Here is a 22,752-nt window from a genome sequence, read left to right as displayed (position 1 = left end):
AGAAGTCACTCGTCCCAAGTCTTTAGAAGTTCTTGTCCCAAGTCTTGAGAACTCACTTGTCCCAAGTATTGAGAAGTCATTTGTCCCAACTCTTGAGAAGTCACTCGTCCCAAGTCTTGAGAAAGCACTTGTTCAAAGTCTCGAGAAGTTCTTGTCCCAAGTCTTGAGAAGTCACTCGTCCCAAGTGGCGTGAAACGCGAAGAAAACTAAGAATATTCGAAATTTTCGAAAAAAAATTGAATTCAGCTAAGACGGGTGAGGCACAGACTTAAACAAGCAGACAAGACTTGGGACAATAACTTCTCAAGTTTTTCTTAGAATTTTCCGAATTTGTACCAAAAACTAAGTTTTTGGCAAAGTTCGAAAAAATTCTAAGTTCTACCTAGAGTGTATGAAAGGAATTCAGGAATCCTAAATGATAACATTATTCAAAATAAAAAAGTCTTTATTATGCAAAAAAATTCTGTTTGTACATCAGTTTACAAAATATAATTCATTCACTTATTTCATCTTCTTAATCTCGACTGGAAAAAAGTATCATCACCTGAACAAAATCAAAAAACAAACATTAATTTCAATCAAAGCAAAGAAAATTAACTGAAAACAAAATAAATATATTCTGAGTAGGACTTCTCAAGACTTGGGACAAGTGACTTCTCAAGACTTGGGACAAGAACTTCTCAAGACTTGGGACAAGAACTTCTCAAGACTTGGGACGAGTGACTTCTCAAGACTTGGGACAAGAACTTCTCAAGAATTGGGACAAGTGACTTCTCAAGACTTGGGACGAGTGACTTCTCAAGACTTGGGACGAGTGACTTCTCAAGACTTGGGACGAGTGACTTCTCAAGACTTGGGACGAGTGACTTCTCAAGACTTGGGACAAGTGACTTCTCAAGACTTGGGACAAGAACTTCTCTAGACTTGGGACAAGTGACTTCTCAAGACTTAGGACAAGTGACTTCTCAAGACTTGGGACAAGCGACTTCTCAAGACTTGAGACAAGTAACTTCTCAAGACTTGGGACAAGAACTTCTCAAGACTTGGGACAAGTGACTTCTCAAGACTTGGGACAAGAACTTCTCAAGACTTGGGACAAGAACTTCTCAAGACTTGGGACAAGTGACTTCTCAAGACTTGGGACAAGTGACTTCTCAAGACTTGGGAGTCTAGTCCTGATAAGGATGGGACAGGTCAAATTTAGAAGGAAAAATTTTCAAATTTTTCGAAAAATCAAAAAACGCTGCAAACCTTCTGAAATGCGCACAAAACCAAAAATTTTCGGAATATTCGGAAAAAAATTAAAAGTTGAAATTTTTCAAAAATTCTTAGTTTTGTGCGCTTTTTGGACGATTTGCCACGTTTTTCGATTTTTCGAAATTTTTCGAAAAAATTGAAATTTCTCAAAGGGGTACCCCTTTGAGAAATTTCAATTTTTTCGAAAAATTTCGAAAAAATTAAAAACGACTGCAAATGGCGCGAAACGCGAAGAAAACTAAGAATTTTCGAAAAAATTTGAATTCAGCTAAGACACGTGAGGCACAGCCCTAAACAAGCAGACAAGACTTGGGACAATAACTTCTCAAGACTTGGGACGAGTGACTTGTCAAGACTTGGGACAAGCACTTCTCAAGACTTGGGACAAGAACTTCTCAAGACTTGGGACAAGAACTTCTCAAGACTTGGGACGAGTGACTTCTCAAGACTTGGGACAAGTGACTTCTCAAGACTTGGGACAAGAACTTCTCAAGACTTGGGACAAGTGACTTCTCAAGACTTGGGACACGAACTTCTCAAGACTTGGGACAAGAACTTCTCAAGACTTGGGACGAGTGACTTCTCAAGACTTAGGACAAGTGACTTCTCAAGACTTGGGACAAGAACTTCTCAAGACTTGGGACAAGTGACTTCTCAAGACTTGGGACAAGAACTTCTCAAGACTTGGGACGAGTGACTTCTCAAAACTTGGAACGAGTGACTTCTCAGGACTTGGGACAAGTGACTTCTCAAGACTTGGGACAAGAACTTCTCAAGACTTGGGACAAGGACTTCTCAAGACTTGGGACAAGTGACTTCTCAAGACTTGGGAGTCTAGTCCTGATAAGGATGGGACAGGTCAAATTTAGAAGGAAAAATTTTCAAATTTTTCGAAAAATCAAAAAACGCTGCAAACCTTCTGAAATGCGCACAAAACCAAAAATTTTAGGAATATTCGGAAAAAAATTAAAAGTTGAAATTTTTCAAAAATTCTTAGTTTTGTGCGCTTTTTGGACGATTTGCCACTTTTTCGATTTTTCGAAATTTTTCGAAAAAATTGAAATTTCTCAAAGGGGTACCCCTTTGAGAATTTTCAAAATTTTTCGAAATTTTAAAAAAATTAAAAACGACTGCAAATGGCGCGAAACGCGAAGAAAACTAAGAATTTTCGAAAAATTTGAATTCAGCTAAGACAGGTGAGGCACAGCCCTAAACAAGCAGACAAGACTTGGGACAATAACTTCTCAAGACTTGGGACGAGTGACTTGTCAAGACTTGGGACAAGAACTTCTCAAGACTTGGGACAAGAACTTCTCAAGACTTGGGACAAGAACTTCTCAAGACTTGGGACAAGAACTTCTCAAGACTTGGGACGAGTGACTTCTCAAGACTTGGGACAAGTGACTTCTCAAGACTTGGGACAAGAACTTCTCAAGACTTGGGACAAGTGACTTCTCAAGACTTGGGACAAGAACTTCTGAAGACTTGGGACAAGAACTTCTCAAGACTTGGGACAAGTGACTTCTCAAGACTTGGGACAAGTGACTTCTCAAGACTTGGGACAAGAACTTCTCAAGACTTGGGACAAGGACTTCTCAAGACTTGGGACAAGTGACTTCTCAAGACTTGGGAGTCTAGTCCTGATAAGGATGGGACAGGTCAAATTTAGAAGGAAAAATTTTCAAATTTTTCGAAAAATCAAAAAACGCTGCAAACCTTCTGAAATGCGCACAAAACCAAAAATTTTCGGAATATTCGGAAAAAAATTAAAAGTTGAAATTTTTCAAAAATTCTTAGTTTTGTGCGCTTTTTGGACGATTTGCTACGTTTTTCGATTTTTCGAAAAAATTGAAATTTCTCAAAGGGGTACCCCTTTGAGAATTTTCAAAATTTTAAAAAAATTAAAAACGACTGCAAATGGCGCGAAACGCGAAGAAAACTAAGAATTTTCAAAAAAATTTGAATTCAGCTAAGACAGGTGAGGCACAGCCCTAAACAAGCAGACAAGACTTGGGACAATAACTTCTCAAGACTTGGGACGAGTGACTTGTCAAGACTTAGGACAAGTGACTTCTCAAGACTTGGGACAAGAACTTCTCAAGACTTGGGACAAGAACTTCTCAAGACTTGGGACAAGAACTTCTCAAGACTTGGGACAAGGACTTCTCAAGACTTGGGACAAGTGACTTCTCAAGACTTGGGAGTCTAGTCCTGATAAGGATGGGACAGGTCAAATTTAGAAGGAAAAATTTTCAAATTTTTCGAAAAATCAAAAAACGCTGCAAACCTTCTGAAATGCGCACAAAACCAAAAATTTTCGGAAAATTCGGAAAAAATTAAAAGTTGAAAATTTTCAAAAATTCTTAGTTTTGTGCGCTTTTTGGACGATTTGCCACGTTTTTCGATTTTTCGAAATTTTTCGAAAAAATTGAAATTTCTCAAAGGGGTACCCCTTTGAGAATTTTCAAAAATTTTCGAAATTTTAAAAAAATTAAAAACGACTGCAAATGGCGCGAAACGCGAAGAAAACTAAGAATTTTCGAAAAAATTTGAATTCAGCTATGACAGGTGAGGCACAGCCCTAAACAAGCAGACAAGACTTGGGACAATAACTTCTCAAGACTTGGGACGAGTGACTTGTCAAGACTTAGGACAAGTGACTTCTCAAGACTTGGGACAAGAACTTCTCAAGACTTGGGACAAGAACTTCTCAAGACTTGGGACAAGAACTTTGCAAGACTTGGGACGAGTGACTTCTCAAGACTTAGGACAAGTGACTTCTCAAGACTTGGGACAAGAACTTCTCAAGACTTGGGACAAGTGACTTCTCAAGACTTGGGACAAGAACTTCTCAAGACTTGGGACGAGTGACTTCTCAAGACTTGGAACGAGTGACTTCTCAAGAACTGGGACAAGTGACTTCTCAAGACTTGGGACAAGAACTTCTCAAGACTTGGGACAAGGACTTCTCAAGACTTGGGACAAGTGACTTCTCAAGACTTGGGAGTCTAGTCCTGATAAGGATGGGACAGGTCAAATTTAGAAGGAAAAATTTTCAAATTTTTCGAAAAATCAAAAAACGCTGCAAACCTTCTGAAATGCGCACAAAACCAAAAATTTTCGGAAAATTCGGAAAAAAATTAAAAGTTGAAAATTTTCAAAAATTCTTAGTTTTGTGCGCTTTTTGGACGATTTGCCACGTTTTTCGATTTTTCGAAATTTTTCGAAAAAATTGAAATTTCTCAAAGGGGTACCCCTTTGAGAATTTTCAAAAATTTTCGAAATTTAAAAAAAATTAAAAACGACTGCAAATGGCGCGAAACGCGAAGAAAACTAAGAATTTTCGAAAAAATTTGAATTCAGCTATGACAGGTGAGGCACAGCCCTAAACAAGCAGACAAGACTTGGGACAATAACTTCTCAAGACTTGGGACGAGTGACTTGTCAAGACTTAGAACAAGTGACTTCTCAAGACTTGGGACAAGAACTTCTCAAGACTTGGGACAAGAACTTCTCAAGACTTGGGACAAGAACTTTGCAAGACTTGGGACGAGTGACTTCTCAAGACTTAGGACAAGTGACTTCTCAAGACTTGGGACAAGAACTTCTCAAGACTTGGGACAAGTGACTTCTCAAGACTTGGGACAAGAACTTCTCAAGACTTGGGACGAGTGACTTCTAAAAACTTGGAACGAGTGACTTCTCAAGAACTGGGACAAGTGACTTCTCAAGACTTGGGACAAGAACTTCTCAAGACTTGGGACAAGGACTTCTCAAGACTTGGGACAAGTGACTTCTCAAGACTTGGGAGTCTAGTCCTGATAAGGATGGGACAGGTCAAATTTAGAAGGAAAAATTTTCAAATTTTTCGAAAAATCAAAAAACGCTGCAAACCTTCTGAAATGCGCACAAAACCCAAAATTTTCGGAAAATTCGGAAAAAAATTAAAAGTTGAAAATTTTCAAAAATTCTTAGTTTTGTGCGCTTTTTGGACGATTTGCCACGTTTTTCGATTTTTCGAAATTTTTCTAAAAAAATGAAATTTCTCAAAGGGGTACCCCTTTGAGAATTTTCAAAATTTTTCGAAATTTTAAAAAAATTAAAAACGACTGCAAATGGCGCGAAACGCGAAGAAAACTAAGAATTTTCGAAAAAAAATTGAATTCAGCTAAGACAGGTGAGGCACAGCCCTAAACAAGCAGACAAGACTTGGGACAATAACTTCTCAAGACTTGGGACGAGTGACTTCTCAAGACTTGGGACGAGTGACTTCTCAAGACTTGGGACGAGTGACTTCTCAAGACTTGGGACCAGTGACTTCTCAAGACTTGGGACAAGTGACTTCTCAAGACTTGGGACAAGGACTTCTCAAGACTTGGGACAAGTGACTTCTCAAGACTTGGGACAAGTGACTTCTCAAGACTTGGGACAAGAACTTCTCAAGACTTGGGACGAGTGACTTCTCAAGACTTGGAACGAGTGACTTCTCAAGACTTGGGACAAGTGACTTCTCAACACTTGGGACAAGAACTTCTCAAGACTTGGGAGTCTAGTCCTGACAGGGATGGGACAGGTCAAATTTAGAAGGAAAATTTTTTGAAATTTTTCGAAAAATCAAAAAACGCTGCAAACCTTCTGAAATGCGCACAAAACCAAAAATTTTCGGAAAAAAATTAAAAGTTGAAAATTTTCAAAAATTCTTAGTTTTGTGCGCTTTTTGGACGATTTCCCACGTTTTTCGATTTTTCGAAATTTTTCGAAAAAATTGAAATTTCTCAAAGGGGTACCCCTTTGAGAATTTTCAAAAATTTTCGAAATTTAAAAAAAATTAAAAACGACTGCAAATGGCGCGAAACGCGAAGAAAACTAAGAATTTTCGAAAAAATTTGAATTCAGCTATGACAGGTGATGCACAGCCCTAAACAAGCAGACAAGACTTGGGACAATAACTTCTCAAGACTTGGGACGAGTGACTTGTCAAGACTTAGGACAAGTGACTTCTCAAGACTTGGGACAAGAACTTCTCAAGACTTGGGACAAGAACTTCTCAAGACTTGGGACAAGAACTTTGCAAGACTTGGGACGAGTGACTTCTCAAGACTTAGGACAAGTGACTTCTCAAGACTTGGGACAAGAACTTCTCAAGACTTGGGACAAGTGACTTCTCAAGACTTGGGACAAGAACTTCTCAAGACTTGGGACGAGTGACTTCTAAAAACTTGGAACGAGTGACTTCTCAAGAACTGGGACAAGTGACTTCTCAAGACTTGGGACAAGAACTTCTCAAGACTTGGGACAAGGACTTCTCAAGACTTGGGACAAGTGACTTCTCAAGACTTGGGAGTCTAGTCCTGATAAGGATGGGACAGGTCAAATTTAGAAGGAAAAATTTTCAAATTTTTCGAAAAATCAAAAAACGCTGCAAACCTTCTGAAATGCGCACAAAACCAAAAATTTTCGGAAAATTCGGAAAAAAATTAAAAGTTGAAAATTTTCAAAAATTCTTAGTTTTGTGCGCTTTTTGGACGATTTGCCACGTTTTTCGATTTTTCGAAATTTTTCTAAAAAAATGAAATTTCTCAAAGGGGTACCCCTTTGAGAATTTTCAAAAATTTTCGAAATTTTAAAAAATTAAAAACGACTGCAAATGGCGTGAAACGCGAAGAAAACTAAGAATTTTCGAAAAAAAATTGAATTCAGCTAAGACAGGTGAGGCACAGCCCTAAACAAGCAGACAAGACTTGGGACAATAACTTCTCAAGACTTGGGACGAGTGACTTCTCAAGACTTGGGACGAGTGACTTCTCAAGACTTGGGACGAGTGACTTCTCAAGACTTGGGACCAGTGACTTCTCAAGACTTGGGACAAGTGACTTCTCAAGACTTGGGACAAGGACTTCTCAAGACTTGGGACAAGTGACTTCTCAAGACTTGGGACAAGTGACTTCTCAAGACTTGGGACAAGAACTTCTCAAGACTTGGGACGAGTGACTTCTCAAGACTTGGAACGAGTGACTTCTCAAGACTTGGGACAAGTGACTTCTCAACACTTGGGACAAGAACTTCTCAAGACTTGGGAGTCTAGTCCTGACAGGGATGGGACAGGTCAAATTTAGAAGGAAAATTTTTTGAAATTTTTCGAAAAATCAAAAAACGCTGCAAACCTTCTGAAATGCGCACAAAACCAAAAATTTTCGGAAAAAAATTAAAAGTTGAAAATTTTCAAAAATTCTTAGTTTTGTGCGCTTTTTGGACGATTTCCCACGTTTTTCGATTTTTCGAAATTTTTCGAAAAAATTGAAATTTCTCAAAGGGGTACCCCTTTGAGAATTTTCAAAAATTTTCGAAATTTAAAAAAATTAAAAACGACTGCAAATGGCGTGAAACGCGAAGAAAACTAAGAATTTTCGAAAAAAATTTAATTCAGCTAAGACAGGTGAGGCACAGCCCTAAACAAGCAGATAAGACTTGGAACAATAACTTCTCAAGAATTGGGACGAGTGACTTCTCAAGACTTGGGACAAGAACTTCTCAAGACTTGGGACGAGTGACTTCTCAAGACTTCGGACAAGAACTTCTCAAGACTTGGGACGAGTGACTTCTCAAGACTTGGGACAAGTGACTTCTCAAGACTTGGGACAAGAACTTCTCAAGACTTGGGACGAGTGACTTCTCAAGACATGGGACGAGTGACTTCTCAAGACTTGGGACGAATGACTTCTCAAGACTTGGGACAAGTGACTTCTCAAGACTTGGGACAAGAACTTCTCAAGACTTGGGACAAGAACTTCTCAACACTTGGGACAAGGACTTCTGAAGACTTGGGACAAGTGACTTCTCAAGACTTGGGACAAATTAAAAGTTGAAAATTTTCAAAAATTCTTAGTTTTGTGCGCTTTTTGGACGATTTGCCACGTTTTTCGATTTTTCGAAATTTTTCGAAAAAATTGAAATTTCTCAAAGGGGTACCCCCTTTGAGAATTTTCAAAAATTTTCGAAATTTTAAAAAAATTAAAAACGACTGCAAATGGCGCGAAACGCGAAGAAAACTAAGAATTTTCGAAAAAATTTGAATTCAGCTAAGACAGGTGAGGCACAGCCCTAAACAAGCAGACAAGACTTGGGACAATAACTTCTCAAGACTTGGGACGAGTGACTTGTCAAGACTTGGGACAAGAACTTCTCAAGACTTGGGACAAGAACTTCTCAATACTTGGGACAAGAACTTCTCAAGACTTGGGACAAGAACTTCTCAAGACTTGGGACAAGAACTTCTCAAGACTTGGGACAAGAACTTCTCAAGACTTGGAAGTGGTAGTGTCTTGTGTGAATCTTGTACGTAATTGCCAAAACAAACCTCTGCCTTGTATTAAAAGTGGTAGTGTCTCGGTTGAATCACGCACGTCATTGCTAAAAGAAACCCCTGCCTTGTCTTGGAAGTGGTAGTGTCTGTGTCATGACCTTGACCTAACAGTGACATCAATGTTACAAGAGAATAATCACTCTGATAACTGATGAAGATGTGAGGGCGAAATAATGTACAACAGTGGTCCCCAACGCGGTGCCCGCGTTGATACGTAAAGAGGTTATACTGAATAATAAAGGCCGTTCAACCATGAACATTATAAAATCAAAGCACAGTTCTCTACGTACCAATGCCCATCTTGACGATTGCGAGCAGCAACATCATCCTACTCTCCCAAATTTGAAAAACTGGCCGCTGAAATGCAGTGCCAAACATCACACTAACTTCCCACTTGAGTAATAATAATTGTACTTATAAAAGTACGTATTTTTGATTGCGTGGTTTCTTGTATCAATAAACGTCGTGTTGTTTTGTGTATTATTTGGTGTCCATATCTTATTTGTCCAGAGAAAAGAAAATTTGGCTTTGTTAATTGGTTGGCGCCCGCCACGATCTCATAAACTCTGAAATGTGCCCTTGGGCAAAAAAAGGTTGGGGACCACTGACGTAAGGCAATACATGCCAAACATTACCATCAGTGCGTTTGGTGTAATCACGCACGTCTGCTGATATCGAAGTTTCAACGTTCCTACGTGCGGACATCCGTATATCCCATGTACACATAAGATAGAGATTAAATACATTTCTTTTGTACATTCATGTATGTCTGATGGTACTCATGTTGATATGGGTTGCCATTATCCACACATTGAAGGCAGATTCAGATTTATTTATGACGGATTTTGCTCGACTGTCTTAACTACCACGCACCGTGGGACATAGCCGCAGAGCTCGACCGTCCATGTACGACGCAGTGCGAAGAATGAATCAATAACAGAAGGGGGGGAACTCCAAATTAAAATATAAATAAACATCAGCAGCTTACCGTGTCTCGTTTGTGTGCGGTGTGCCGTAGTTGGCTGCCTGAGTCAAAGTCACACGGTGCGTGATATCTGACTGGCTAACTTCTTCGGTGCGTGCTACTTTCCGCGTTGCCTGACAGCACAAGTCCCTCGGCGATACCGACTACATAAGAATAAAATTAAGAATATATATACGCATGTGTATATAAATATGGATATATATTTTTGAGAGAATAAGAAATTTGGGTAGAATCAAAAAAGAGTAAAAACATAATATAATAAGAAATCACATAAAGTACGTTGCCGTGGGTTCTGTGTGTGCGCGCGAGTGCGGTGCATGCTACTTGGTCGGTCGAGTTCCGAGTCAATGTCCGGCGGTGCGTCGTAGTCAGCAGGTCCCGTTCTGAGGCAAAGTCAGACGGCGCGCGGTAGTTTTCTGTTTTGCTTGGCACCAAACCCCCAGACAATAAATCAAAAGGAAATGACAAAACTCCAGAATAACGTACTTGCGAATGTCTGCTGGTTAGGTAACTAAGAAATCAATCATATAACCAGCAGACAGTTCATAGTCACCAAGTTTGTGCAAACGTAAGACATGCGAAACAACACTGATAAATGTCAAATCACAATTTATAATAAGATGATCAAATATTTAAAATATCATTTCACGTTCCGCATCGAATGATCGATTTAGAAATTGGAACGTCTCTTACGACATGTTTCGGTTATATTTAACCGTCTTCAGGTATAAATTAGATTAGTAAATTTAAAACTCGAATTACAATCCTTTACAATGTTATGCAGTTTATGGAAGATGTTCTTATCAGAATTACTCTTATATATTAGAACGAAGGTATTGTTTTTTATATGGCGTGGTTCATCTGATGTTCATTATTAGTCTGTAAAGCAATGATTTAAAGAAAACATTAATAAATATGGAGTAATATAGAAAACAAAATGATGGAAGTAAATAAATGATAAAATCAACATAAAATGCATCAGCTTGAGACTGGGAACAAGCTATAGGGGAAAATAAATCCAAAAACGTAACCAGATTAGAAGTGGTGGATTTGGATTTACTAAAACCATGTTGACAAGGGATTCATTTAGAATTAAAATTATAAGAAACATGGTATGTACAATAATTTCAAATATTTTGGAAACATTATTAATTATGGTAGTAGGTCTATAGTTTATAACAGAAACAGTTTTGTCTTCTTCTTTTAAAAATGGAACAATAGCTGCTTGTTTCCACAAAGTGGGAAATTGTTGCTGAGAGAAGCTAAAATTGAAAATAAATTTAAGAATAGTAGCAAGGATTTCAGGACCCTTAATAATAACTTGGTATACCATCTAGTGCAACGCTTTATAGCATTACGAATATGTCTGCGTTTGCGGGTAATATTTTCTTTGCGATATGGGAATGAAATAAAAGTAACGAAATGGATATATGGCTTTTATTTAGCACAACAAATATACAGCCACCTACAGATGCACCCGATGCACCCTAGTCAAACAATATCTATGCCACTGAACTGGTAGCTAGCTAAGAACACAGACAAGCCAAATCAACTCATCCACATGAGAAAGTACCCTGCTTTGGACGCAACCAAACCCAACAAACCTAAGTTACTAAGGACGTATGCTGTTACGGACACAGCCTAGCCCAACCAACCTGAAGCGGATTAGACGAACGAATGAAGACAACTGTGGACGCAGCCTAGCCCAACTAAATAAAGCGTATGCAGTAGTATCCCGTTTCGGACGCAGCCATCTCCCAGTAATCTGTTTCGTACGCGGTTTACGGAAAATAACTCTGCTTCGAGCAAAGCCTTGCCTAACCAACATATGTTCGTAGTGAGGTCGGTGAATGGTGGTGACCTGTCAAGTATGTGTAAGAAGCCTCCTGAGCATAGAGCACAGCCAAACTAAATTATGCCCATAACAGAGCAGATCGCTGCAGAAAAAATCGTGTATATTGAAATTAAACAAAATTTTTGTTTTGAATCGTTTAATTCATTTGCAACTTACATTTATTGAATACAGGGTAGTGGTATGAGAAGTAGGATACATATGGCTTTGAAATTATTTGAATACCTCTTGCAAATGTCAAATCTATACAAGTTTTCCCTTGCGTGGTTGGTTTGTCCAAATTATTCACTAGTTCAAGTTTAAAGAATTTCTGAAGGTACGCACATCAGAGTTCTAAATTTTCGTCACTATTATATTCTAGTTCGAATGTTCGAACGTTTTCACATCAAAAAGTATGGCCAAACATATCTGGAACTGAGCACGTAACCTGCGACGGACGTACCCTACTCCAACCAATCTATGCAATTGAGCCTGTATCCTGCTTAGAACGCAGCCAACTATCAGAAAATTAAACACGCTAGGATGTAGCTCGCTTGCCTCGCAAAAATTACCGATAGCCTTAACCTGCTTCAGATGCAGCCTTGACCAACATACGACTCCCACGTACTTGATGCAGCCTCGGCTAAAGAACCTATTCACGCTTTGGACGCACACTAAAGTAAACAACCTATGCCAATCAGGTGGTAGCCTGTTTTAGACACAGCATAGCCCAATCACCCAATACACTCGAGAAAGTACCTTGCTGTGGACGTAGCCTAGCCACACCAACCTATGCCTCTAAGAATGTAGCATTTTAGGGAGTTGTCATCAGACCTCACTTTATCATAACTACATATCAACTGTATGATACTACAATTTTAAATTCAGTTTTACTTAATTGCATCTTTCCTTCTGTATCTTTATCAGTTGTATTGTACTATAAATCATCTTGTATCTTCTTAAATAAGTTGCCTGTCTGCTTCCTCGCACAAACAAGAAGCAATGACAATACAAACACATTTACAGATCACTTAATGTTACTGCTACAGTGCGCCGGCCATGCATAATCAACAGAAGGAACCCATCACCAGTATAAGGAAGAATTAGAACTTTGTTAGTCGGTTAATAGACACACAATATCTTTAAGAGTGATCTGTTAATGTGTATGTAAGCATCATCTGTTGCATTTATGGCTTCCCATCTCATGAACATAATGTACTACTTCAACTTTAATAAGTGTTTGCCAGAAATTTTTTAACGCTTAAAGATTAACAATAGTAAAGTGAACAAGTTAAATAAATTTCTTTATTTTTCTTCTGTCTAAATTAAACGTTAAGAATTAATTTAATTCAATTTTTCTGTATTTGAAACAATTTATTATATTTCAAAATTTCATGTGCTCTTAAACATTCTTTTCTGTGCTTCCGTGCACTCCAGTTCTTCTTAAATCACTTTCTTTCAATCATTCTTGTGATAGACTTCCTACCAGCTACGGACGCAGCATAGCAAAGGACACTGCCTAGTACTATCGTAATATCCACGTTACAAATTATCCTCCTCTGGACGAAGCCTGACACAACAAACCTATGCAAGTAAGGCAGTAAGCTGCTATGGACGCGGCCTTCAACACAGTCGATCTCTTCGGACAGAGCCTTGTCAACCCAACCTGTGATTAATTCAGCCACTAGGAATCTATGTACGCAACCCAGACTGACCAATGTTTGCCTGTGGTCTTGTTGCCTTCTACGACCACAGCTGGGCCAAACTAAGCATGTGAAAAGATTTATTGCTACCGCAGCAACCTAGGATTAATAACAAACCTCTACAGTGGTGGCCTATTTCAGACACAAAGTAGGCAAGCAAACATAAACCTAACTGGTACAGCACTGCACATGCAGCATTACCAAACAAACCCATACAACTGACAAGGCACACGGCTACAGACGCAGCCTAAGCTAAGCAAGATATTCACGTCAACCAGTCGCCTGGCATGGACGAAGCATCGCCCAACAAAACTATACATGTCGACCACTAGCCTGATGGCCAGCTACTGACGCACTCTAACCCAGACTTCTTAAGCCCTGCAGATGCGGGATAGCCGAACGAAAGTGTGTACCTGAGATCGTAGCCAACTACGGACACGGCGCACCCTCAACAATTCATGCAAGTGAGCCAGCATCCTGCTACCTCTTCACGCAGAGCACGTACCTTGCTGTTTCTATAACCTACAGAACATGATGTATCACCATTTTCTTTTAGCCTGATTCCAACGCAGCTACTCCTACTCCTAGTAAATCCAAGCTATCCTCCAAGAGCTGAAAATCTCGAAGACGCAGCATACGCAAACTACACCGTGACCCTTTTCGGGTGGCCTGATTCAAACGAATCCACAATAAAAACATACATATGCTAGTGAACATTTCGGTAGAGGTGGCGTGACATGTGAGAAAGTAGGTGTGCCTCTTCGCAAGCAGAAAAGACTAAAGGCTGATGGATACATGCCTACGCTTCCGACCTCCTTGTCATAGTAGAGTAGTAGTAAACTATGTCTTATGCAGGAAATGTCTGAGAAGTGTTCGCCAAAAAACAAAATTGACAGCACAATCTTCCACGTGCCTCATGGTGGTGGTCCAGGGGGCAAGTAAACAGAGCGAAATGCACAATGCAACCAATTTGCTTCCATCCATATCTCTGCTTCTTAAAATAAATTAAAAAATAAGTCACTCTCCTTGAGGCTGACACTTGCCGTGATGAGCCTCGTGGTCAACCAAACTCAAATACTTTACCTACTCAGAGTGTGTCATACTCTACATTTAATGGGGCTACACGCAATCTGCCTACATCTTTGACCATTCTAAACAGCCAACAGAGGGCACATGTCAATGTCTGATTTCAAATCAGAATGAAATTTCAAAATTCCTTTGCGTTCGTCGGACTCCGTTAGAGACAATAATAACTCTACATGATCGAAAAAATCAACTACCTTTGCACGTTGCACCAAGGACTGCACCATACGCCATTCAAAGTAAGCTAATGAACGATACCGCAACACACGCACAAAGAGCCCTTCGCTTCGAGTCCCCTCCAGAACACGCCGCGTCCACTGGTACGTGTCCGATGCACTGGCGTACATGAAACACAAACACAGAATATAAGTCAAACATACCAACCACCGATCGCCAATGCTCAGAAATGACATCGATAAAATGGAAAGAAAACAAACCTTTTAACAGTATCGGCCTTTCTGAAGTTAAAATGGGGAGGTTCTTGGTGTCATTACATCCACCGGCAATCCCATTTTATGTAAACTGGATGTAAATGAACAATGATAAGGAGATATAATTACAATATCAATTTCAAAAGAATCAAACATGAGCAAACATTTACAAAGTTCAAAACAACGACAATGAAGACTCAAACGATATCTCAACCTCTCACAAGAAATAAATAAAACACTCTCTCAAAAAAGAGAAACTCGGCCTCAGTCTCTCACCGAGAGATAGGGCAGCTATCTTACCTATCCTAGAAAGCCCCTTTCTTGACCAAATTAAAATACCAATGCCAAACACATAAAATGAAGGCAGAGCTACCTCCAATGGAAAACATGGTAGAATACTATTATTATTATTATTATTATTATTATTATTCAGTGTTCTGTCTTACAACAGGTCCATTGCTTTGCCCAAAAAGAACTCTCCAGTTTTCCCTATTCTCAGCTTCTCATTTTAATTCCTGGAACTTCATCTTCTTTCCTTGTTTCAGATCGTCGGTTAGCTGTATCAGTCTTCTTCCCAGTCCTCGCTTTCCTTCAACCTGACCTTCGATGATGTCACTCAGTAACCCATTCCTTCTCGTAATGTCCGAGCCAGTTAGCTTTCCTTCGTGTAATCGCCTGCAGAATGTTTCTTTGCTCGTCGACTCTCCTCAATACTTCTTCGTTGGTAACTCGATCCGTCCACCTGATCTTCTCTATTCTTCTCCAACACCACATTTCAAAACTCTCCAGGTATTTCTGTTCCTTCATCCTGAGTGTCCAGGTCTCTGCTCCATACGTAACACTTCACTAGTTTCTTCTTCATCTCCAATCCCAACTTGTTAGTGAGAAGTATCCTCTTCTTGACGGAAAACTGCCTTGGCCATGGCTATCCTTGCTTTTACTTCCTTGGTGCATAGGGCGTCCGTCGTGATTATGCTTCCCAAGTACTTAAAATTCTCCACATTCTCCAGCCGTTGGTTTCCAACTACAACGTTCTGCTCTCGGTGCCATCCTCATTACCTTTGATTTTTCAATGTTGATTTCCATTCCATACTCTCTACCTGTTACCACTAACTTGTCCATCATGTTCTGTAATTCCTCCTCTTCCTTCGCCAATACTACCAAGTCGTCTGCATACTTTACAGTCATTATGATCTTCCTCCAATTTTGAAGTCTCCACAGCTTCCTTGGCAAGCCATTCCCCGTACAGGTTAAAAATAAGTGGTGATACGCAGCATCCCTGTCTTACACCTCTACCTATCTCAACGCTGTTGGTGTCTCCTGAGTCCAGTCTCACGTTGACTTTCTGCTGCATGTACAGGTTTTCGATTAGTCTTCTATCTCTCCAATCAATTCCAATTCTCTGTAGGATCCTCATTAATTTCTTCCATTTTACTCGATCGAAAGCCTTCTTCCTGTCGATGAAGCAGGCACATACTTCTTCCTTGACATCGAGAACTCTCTCTGAAATTATTCTCATAACTCCGATGGCATCTCTGGTTCCTCTTCCTCTCCTGAATCCAAATTGGTCGTCTCCCATCACTCTTCTTTTCTAGTCTTTTAGTCAGTATGGTAGAATACTAACATCAAATAATTAAAGAAATACATGTCTTTGACGGCCCCTACACCTCATGTAAAGCAAATAAATTCACATTCCATTTTGAGAAGACATTTTTTGTCATGGGTCTATTTTAGGTTAAGACAGTGAAGCAACCTTATTATATTATTAGGTCTGCCAGTACTCCACACCACACCCTAATACTGTCCTTCAAACTGTGAAACTTGTTCCAATGCAGATATCAAAACATCTTGTAAACATAAACAAGATCTTTACCTAAATTGACAGGTATTTCTACTTACAGACCAGTTTCATTACCAATGGCATTCTCTAAAAAATTTTCAAAAAGACATGCAACAACGTGCTATTGAATTTTACACACAAAATCTTAAGTGAACTAAATAATGAAGTGCATGTTGGTGGAATATTTCGCTATCTTGCCAAAGAATTTGATTGTGTGAATCATGAATTAGCACATCTGATAATCATATTTCTCGTATACTTACACAATGCATGTCAAGTTGACACAGAGATAAATCTCTCGCAGACATGAGGTCCTTCGTGATAACAGCCGATTGATTTCCTGTCGTCATATCAGTGAGCCACCATAGTGTTTCTGCACATACTCCACTCTTTTCCTGGCAAGCAGTAGTCATGTCAGGTGACGCATCCTTCAACCTCAGTAAAGTCCCATGGATCAATCAAGCTTCTTCTCTGCAGCTATTACCAGAAAAAAAATGCAATCACATTCAACACATCACCTAATTTAAAGGTTTCATAACCGATCCCCTTGCTCAAAATTAACCAAAAGCACAGAAAATATCCCAGCAGCTCCGGTCACTGTGCACAATACTCACACGTCAACAAAACTAAATTCCTCACCTTGGCAATTACTCACTTATTAATTAGTAAACACATCACATTAAAGGCTCCACAGCACTACACACATCACACATGAAACAAAACCACTCATTAACAAAACCTTATCACAAATAGTCACCACCCTCGTCTACAAGCTATACCTAACCTCCAATTTTGATGTCCTATGAACAATATATTCACTAGAGAATCATGAATGCCTCTAGCATACCACAGATACTGCAATTATGCCAATCTCTCACCGCACATAGGTCTTTCAACATATCAAATCTCACATTTAAGTTCACAACATCTGAAGTACCTAATAAAATTGGACAGACTCATCTCTCTCACACGACAACCACATCAAATACATTCTAATGCTCATGTACTCACACAACGAATGCCTCGTTCAGACTGATATCAGTTTCTTGCGGATACGATGTTCCTTCTTTGTCCCAGCAGGTTTAATCTTCTGACATCAAGTCGGTCCGCCAACTGTTGCCGCACGTACTTCAATGCTTGTCTGGCTGGCAGTACGCAGGTCACGTGACAAACAGCATGGTGCTCAGTAGAATCTGAAGGATCATTCTGTTTCTCGTAATCTGCTACTCCCAGAAAGAGAAAATACAGTCACATTCAAGAAATCAAGACATCACACTCTTCTAAGAGCACACAGTTTTACTTCACCAAGCAGTTAACACTCCTACCTTAGCCAATGAACAAGCACCTTCCATTTTCAGAAGACAAATTCTGTCAAGTTCATTACAAACCCATTCACAAGTTAACTTTAAATACGGGTCACGACAGTGTCACAACCAGCGACCTGACAAATTCTGAACTCCCTCACTCACAGATTCATACTGGAGCCTTTCTTTCCTCCCCCCCCCCCCAGCAAATTTAAAGCATTCGCCAAGTGGGCCATTATTCCACACGTCATAATACTGCAACTACAAACTCTACAACTCACACACATCACGTCAGTCCCACGCAACTTCTGTTGCCACTGATTCAGTGGATATTTAACGAACAGTTCGCTTGCCGTCTGTTTGGAGCCGAGGATGTTGATCGCTGTCTCCAAGATACACGGCTCCCTCTCCTCGTGCCCCATTATGACAGCAAGGGAGTCTACAAACACCAGTCGGTCCATGCCCCTCAGGTTCGCCTGTTTTGATGTCATGGAGAAAGGACCTAAATGAAAGATTAAGAAATGGCAAGCCACTACAACACAGCCAACATCTGTAGCACTTCTACTACTAAGGTGAATTCAACCGACAAGGGGCAAGAGGTAGCCGTAGCAATTAGATTTTTTTTCCATATCACCATCAGTTATGCCACTTTATCATACCTTCTGGAAGCAAAGGTGGAAACTTCACCATCAGTAATATAAATTGTTTCAATGTTGAACAATCTAAATTTATAAAACTGAACTCACCAGCTACCTGAGATATCACCACCATTGTGTAGTGACAAACAAGGAACACACCGTCGTAACTCTTTCATGGCTGCAGCAACAAACACTCCTACCAACATACACAACAGGCCTTACTGGCTTTTCCAGATATGAAGCAGACGCTTTCAACAAGTTCACATACTAAATGTGGTTTTAAGAGAGATTTCAGGTTCTCACAGTGGTCTTTGGGTTCTAACACCACTTGGACTTACAGAAAACCAACACAGATTATGATTTTTAAACATTTAATGGTTCGCTATATCAGCTGCAGTTATCCTTGTGACTAAGCGCAATGCCATGAGGCAGTGGGAGCATGGAGGTACACTCCATGCATTCTCAATTATAGAACAATGTGGAGGTCAGCCTCAAAATGTGGTTCCTTAAACTGGCAAAGAAAAATCACGTTCTTCATTGTTTCTTTGTAGTCTCAATAGAAGAAATAGACAAGTTCTTTATTTCATTAAAACCATTTACTACTTTTCAGGAAAAAAGGTCTTCTTCTTTCAATAATGGCATTGCAATTCAGAAAATAAGTTCATTAAACAATTTACTCAAATGGATGAACTTGCCTGTGACTGCCATCTGGTGAGTGGCTCTGGCTTGCTTGTCCTGCAATCTGCACGCAATCCCATGGACTGCGGAGATCTCCACATGTGGATCATCAGAACTGCAACGGCGAATCACAATGAGTACAGATAATTACACTCACATCCTAATGTTCAGTGTACAAAATGTTGGTCACAACAGTGGCCAATGCAGTAGCTGCTTCCTAAATCAGCAACTGATGTAAAAGGGACAGAGAAAATGGGAAATCTGGGTTTATGATATGAGAAAGAAATACATTACGTGCAGATGCCTCCTGGTACTGGCAGGATACTAAACACAAACTAATTGTGATACAGCCTCTAACAGGCTCACTGTACCAGTAAATAATGAGTTCTGGGTGCTCAGAGAAAGATCTATACCAGTGCCTCATAGACTGCCATGGGACTCGCTTACAATTCTGCGTTGAAAAGCCAGTGATTAACAATCTGTTATGTCATGTTAGTACCATCACGCTGGAAAAACATCTTTTATTTTGTACACTTTTTTAATATCAAGAATGAGGTTAGTTTTACAATATTCTTCTGCCTCCAACTGCTCTTATATACCTTGGACAGGAGAAAAGCTGCTGCACTGTATTCTCATCTTCATTAAAATTCAGGGATGCCACCAAGAAACAGCAAATTATTTCCCAGCACTGACGACGGTAACGGATCCGTCGTGCTTGACTTCAGAGCAATACATGCTGTCTCCACGACCTGGAAAACACAAGCAACAGTTTCAAGTTATAACGAGTGACAACGCAGGCCAGATTCACTGGTAAGGGAAGTCAAATGTTTTAGTTACAGTAACTTTCAAGTACTGCACTTACTGTAATACTCTAAACACCTTTTCTCCACATCAGGGCGCATGTCATATTTATTTCCAGAACCTTTGGGATTCATGGACACCAACATATCATTGACTAGACTTTTATTTTGTAAGTGGACTTTGACAAATCTCAACAATAAAATAAAAATTAATTACAAGTATATAATTTTTCTATAGTCTATGCTAACCGTAATAAACGTCAAAAAGGAACGTATTATACGCGTATCAAGTCATTTAATGATCTTCCACCAACAATTAAAACTCTAAATGATTTAAAGGTGTTCAAGCCTGCATTTAAATTATTTTTCATAATTGAATTGCAGAATCTGAAGGTTATGTACATTCACATGTGAAACACATCCTTGTAATTGTGTCAAAAGTACTGAAGTTTATATGTATTGTATGAAATGATTTGTTCTCCATCCTTTGGTTTAGTCCTAAGAAGGATCTATGGAATGTAAATAAACTGTACTCTCTAACATACCTGAACAATGCAATTCCTTATCCAAGTCACAAACACTACAGGTGCTTCGTTCTGTCTGGTTCTTCACATCTCCAACTCCAAAAAAGCTGCTTCCCCATCACGCACACAACTGATCTTCTGAAACGCTGATATTCAGACAAATTAGTCCTCCATGTCTTCGTTGATACCAGTAAACACACACTACAGCTACAGTTCACATGAAAGTTGCTACTCAGTACATCCCCTGATCTCAAACTACTCTTTGAGACAGACTAGGCACTCCCACTAAATCTATAACCGTACACCTCCTCGGAAAGCAAGGTAATCGCACGAGGGCCTGAGGTCTTCCTTGTGGCATTGTGAGGCATGCTACGAACACCCCATACTTGGTCACTAGGAATCAAAAGTGGGCAACGGCTATAGTATCCCACATGCTTGCAGGCACTCCTACCTGAAACAATACCAAATACCAAAATAAATATCCGCATTGTGACACCAGTCGTAACTGCTACTACGAATGCACTCTACACCTCATCAATAATCAACTGGCCAACTAAACCAACCCTCCATGCAACCAAAATATTTCACACTTATGTCCTTCACACAAGGGAAAGATGACACACATCAATTCAAATTAACTTCCACGCCCTGGCAATATATATGAGAGTAAATCTGCACTGGACTCAGAATGCATCCTAGCAACCAAAGAAATACAGAGGGGCAGAACGCCCACGCCATTTTATCATAGGCAGGGACGGCAACGTCTGAAAAACAGCGAACTCATCCGACCTCCTTGTCATAGCAGAGTAGTAGTAAACTACGTCTTACGCAGGAAAAGTCTGAGAACTGTTGGACAAAAAACAATCTTCCACGTGCCAAATTCCTGTTGCGATAAGAAGTGAGCCTGCCAAGTGTACTGAACATACTCCACTGATTTCCTGGCAAGCAGTAGGCTGGTCAGGTGACAGACAGCTTTTCCCCGAGTAAAATCCCAAGGATCAATTAAGCTTCTTCTCTCAGCTATTCCCAGAAAGACAAAATGCATTCACTTTTAACTAACACAAATGCAAAAATAAACAGCATTCTGATGACGCAGTTGATTGAACATGTACTTTTGTTCTTGGGGAGGGGGGCACACCACACACACTTCTGAGTATATAAATGTCACTTATCAATGCCGTAAACGCCTCATGGCGTTTATTTATTTGATTCCTCGGGAATCATCGACACATAACCTCAACCGTTAAACGAGAACACCCCATCATTCCGTAACCTGATGACAGCCCACCTAGATCGCTGTTCGCACACATAAACTTACAGCACCTCCAAGACTCCGAAGACTAGACTCACGCTTACCAACACACACTCACTCTCACTCACTCTCTCTCACTCTCTCTCACTCTCTCTCACTCTCTCACTCTCTCTCTCTCTCTCTCTCTCTCTCTCTCTGTGTGCGAACTTGACCACAGCGAATTATAGTAGCGAACCCAGTAAACTACGTATTGAGCGGGAACAGAAGGGCAGCCGAATGGCATCGGCAGTTCGAGACCCAGCGGATTCTTACAGTAGTATTAAGTGTAGTATTAAGTTCTAAATATAAAACGAGGGCAGGACTGAACCGATTTCTGATTTCTGCCCTCTAAAAAAATAATTGAGGGTTAACGGGTGGGTGGGGAGCCGAAGATGAGAGAATGAGGGGGTTATGCAAAAATATATTTATGAGGGAGCAGCCAAAGGTGGTCCAAACAGACATCATATCAATCAACAATCTTTAACCAAAATGTGTTCAAAGCACTTGAGTCGAAAGAAAAAATCCAGCCAAATAAATCAACAAATCTGTCATCTACTGGGCATGAGATTTTTGCAAGCAAATCCAAATTCATAACAAACACCACACGCCAAACTTACAAGTTTACAAGTTTTAAAACCTTTATCCTTGCTTAACACACCACAAGCACAGAAAATACCCCGGCAGGTCACAGCACTACATAACAAAAACCAAAATCACTTCACAAATAGTCTCCACCCACGCCTACAAACGATACCTATACCAACTGGAAACAGCAATAATGTCAATCCCAAACTGCATTTACTTCTGTCAACATATCATCTCACACTTACAATCACAACATTTAAAGTGCATCCTATAGGTCAGGTAATTACACACTTCATTCATTGTCCCATCAGGTTTCCTGTTCAGATATCAAGTCAGTCTGCGAACACACTCAACAGCTTACATGACAAGCATGCAGGTTTGATGGTTTGATTTATTTCGCTGGATTGTTTCTTTTTCGACTCATATGCTTTGATGTCTG

The 22,752-nt window shown here is 39.9% G+C and overlaps 1 protein-coding gene across 1 annotated transcript in view; it reads right to left on the bottom strand.

The window, feature by feature from the left end:
• Positions 1 to 424: 424 nt before the first annotated feature.
• Positions 425 to 22,752, bottom strand: part of LOC147874799 (uncharacterized) — a 68,293-nt gene continuing 45,965 nt past the window's right edge. Inside the window, exons 3-9 of the mRNA XM_087343174.1 lie at positions 18,544 to 18,631; positions 18,079 to 18,299; positions 17,505 to 17,716; positions 16,757 to 16,970; positions 14,420 to 14,558; positions 9,609 to 9,748; positions 425 to 544 (exon numbers count right to left, since the gene is read on the bottom strand). Of these exons, the coding sequence (XP_087199300.1) occupies positions 18,131 to 18,299; positions 18,544 to 18,631 (257 nt within the window). The 3' untranslated portion in view covers positions 425 to 544; positions 9,609 to 9,748; positions 14,420 to 14,558; ... (1 more) ...; positions 17,505 to 17,716; positions 18,079 to 18,130. The remainder of the gene's footprint in view (positions 545 to 9,608; positions 9,749 to 14,419; positions 14,559 to 16,756; positions 16,971 to 17,504; positions 17,717 to 18,078; positions 18,300 to 18,543; positions 18,632 to 22,752) is intronic.

This window comes from Zootermopsis nevadensis, unplaced genomic scaffold (genome assembly GCF_977971745.1).
Source record: "Zootermopsis nevadensis isolate Lab colony 2312 unplaced genomic scaffold, Znev_1.0 Znev_ptg000005l, whole genome shotgun sequence".
NCBI lineage: Eukaryota > Metazoa > Arthropoda > Insecta > Blattodea > Termopsidae > Zootermopsis > Zootermopsis nevadensis.
The sequence above is the reverse complement of the archived record's forward strand: the minus strand, read 5'-3'. Positions and strand labels throughout refer to the sequence as shown.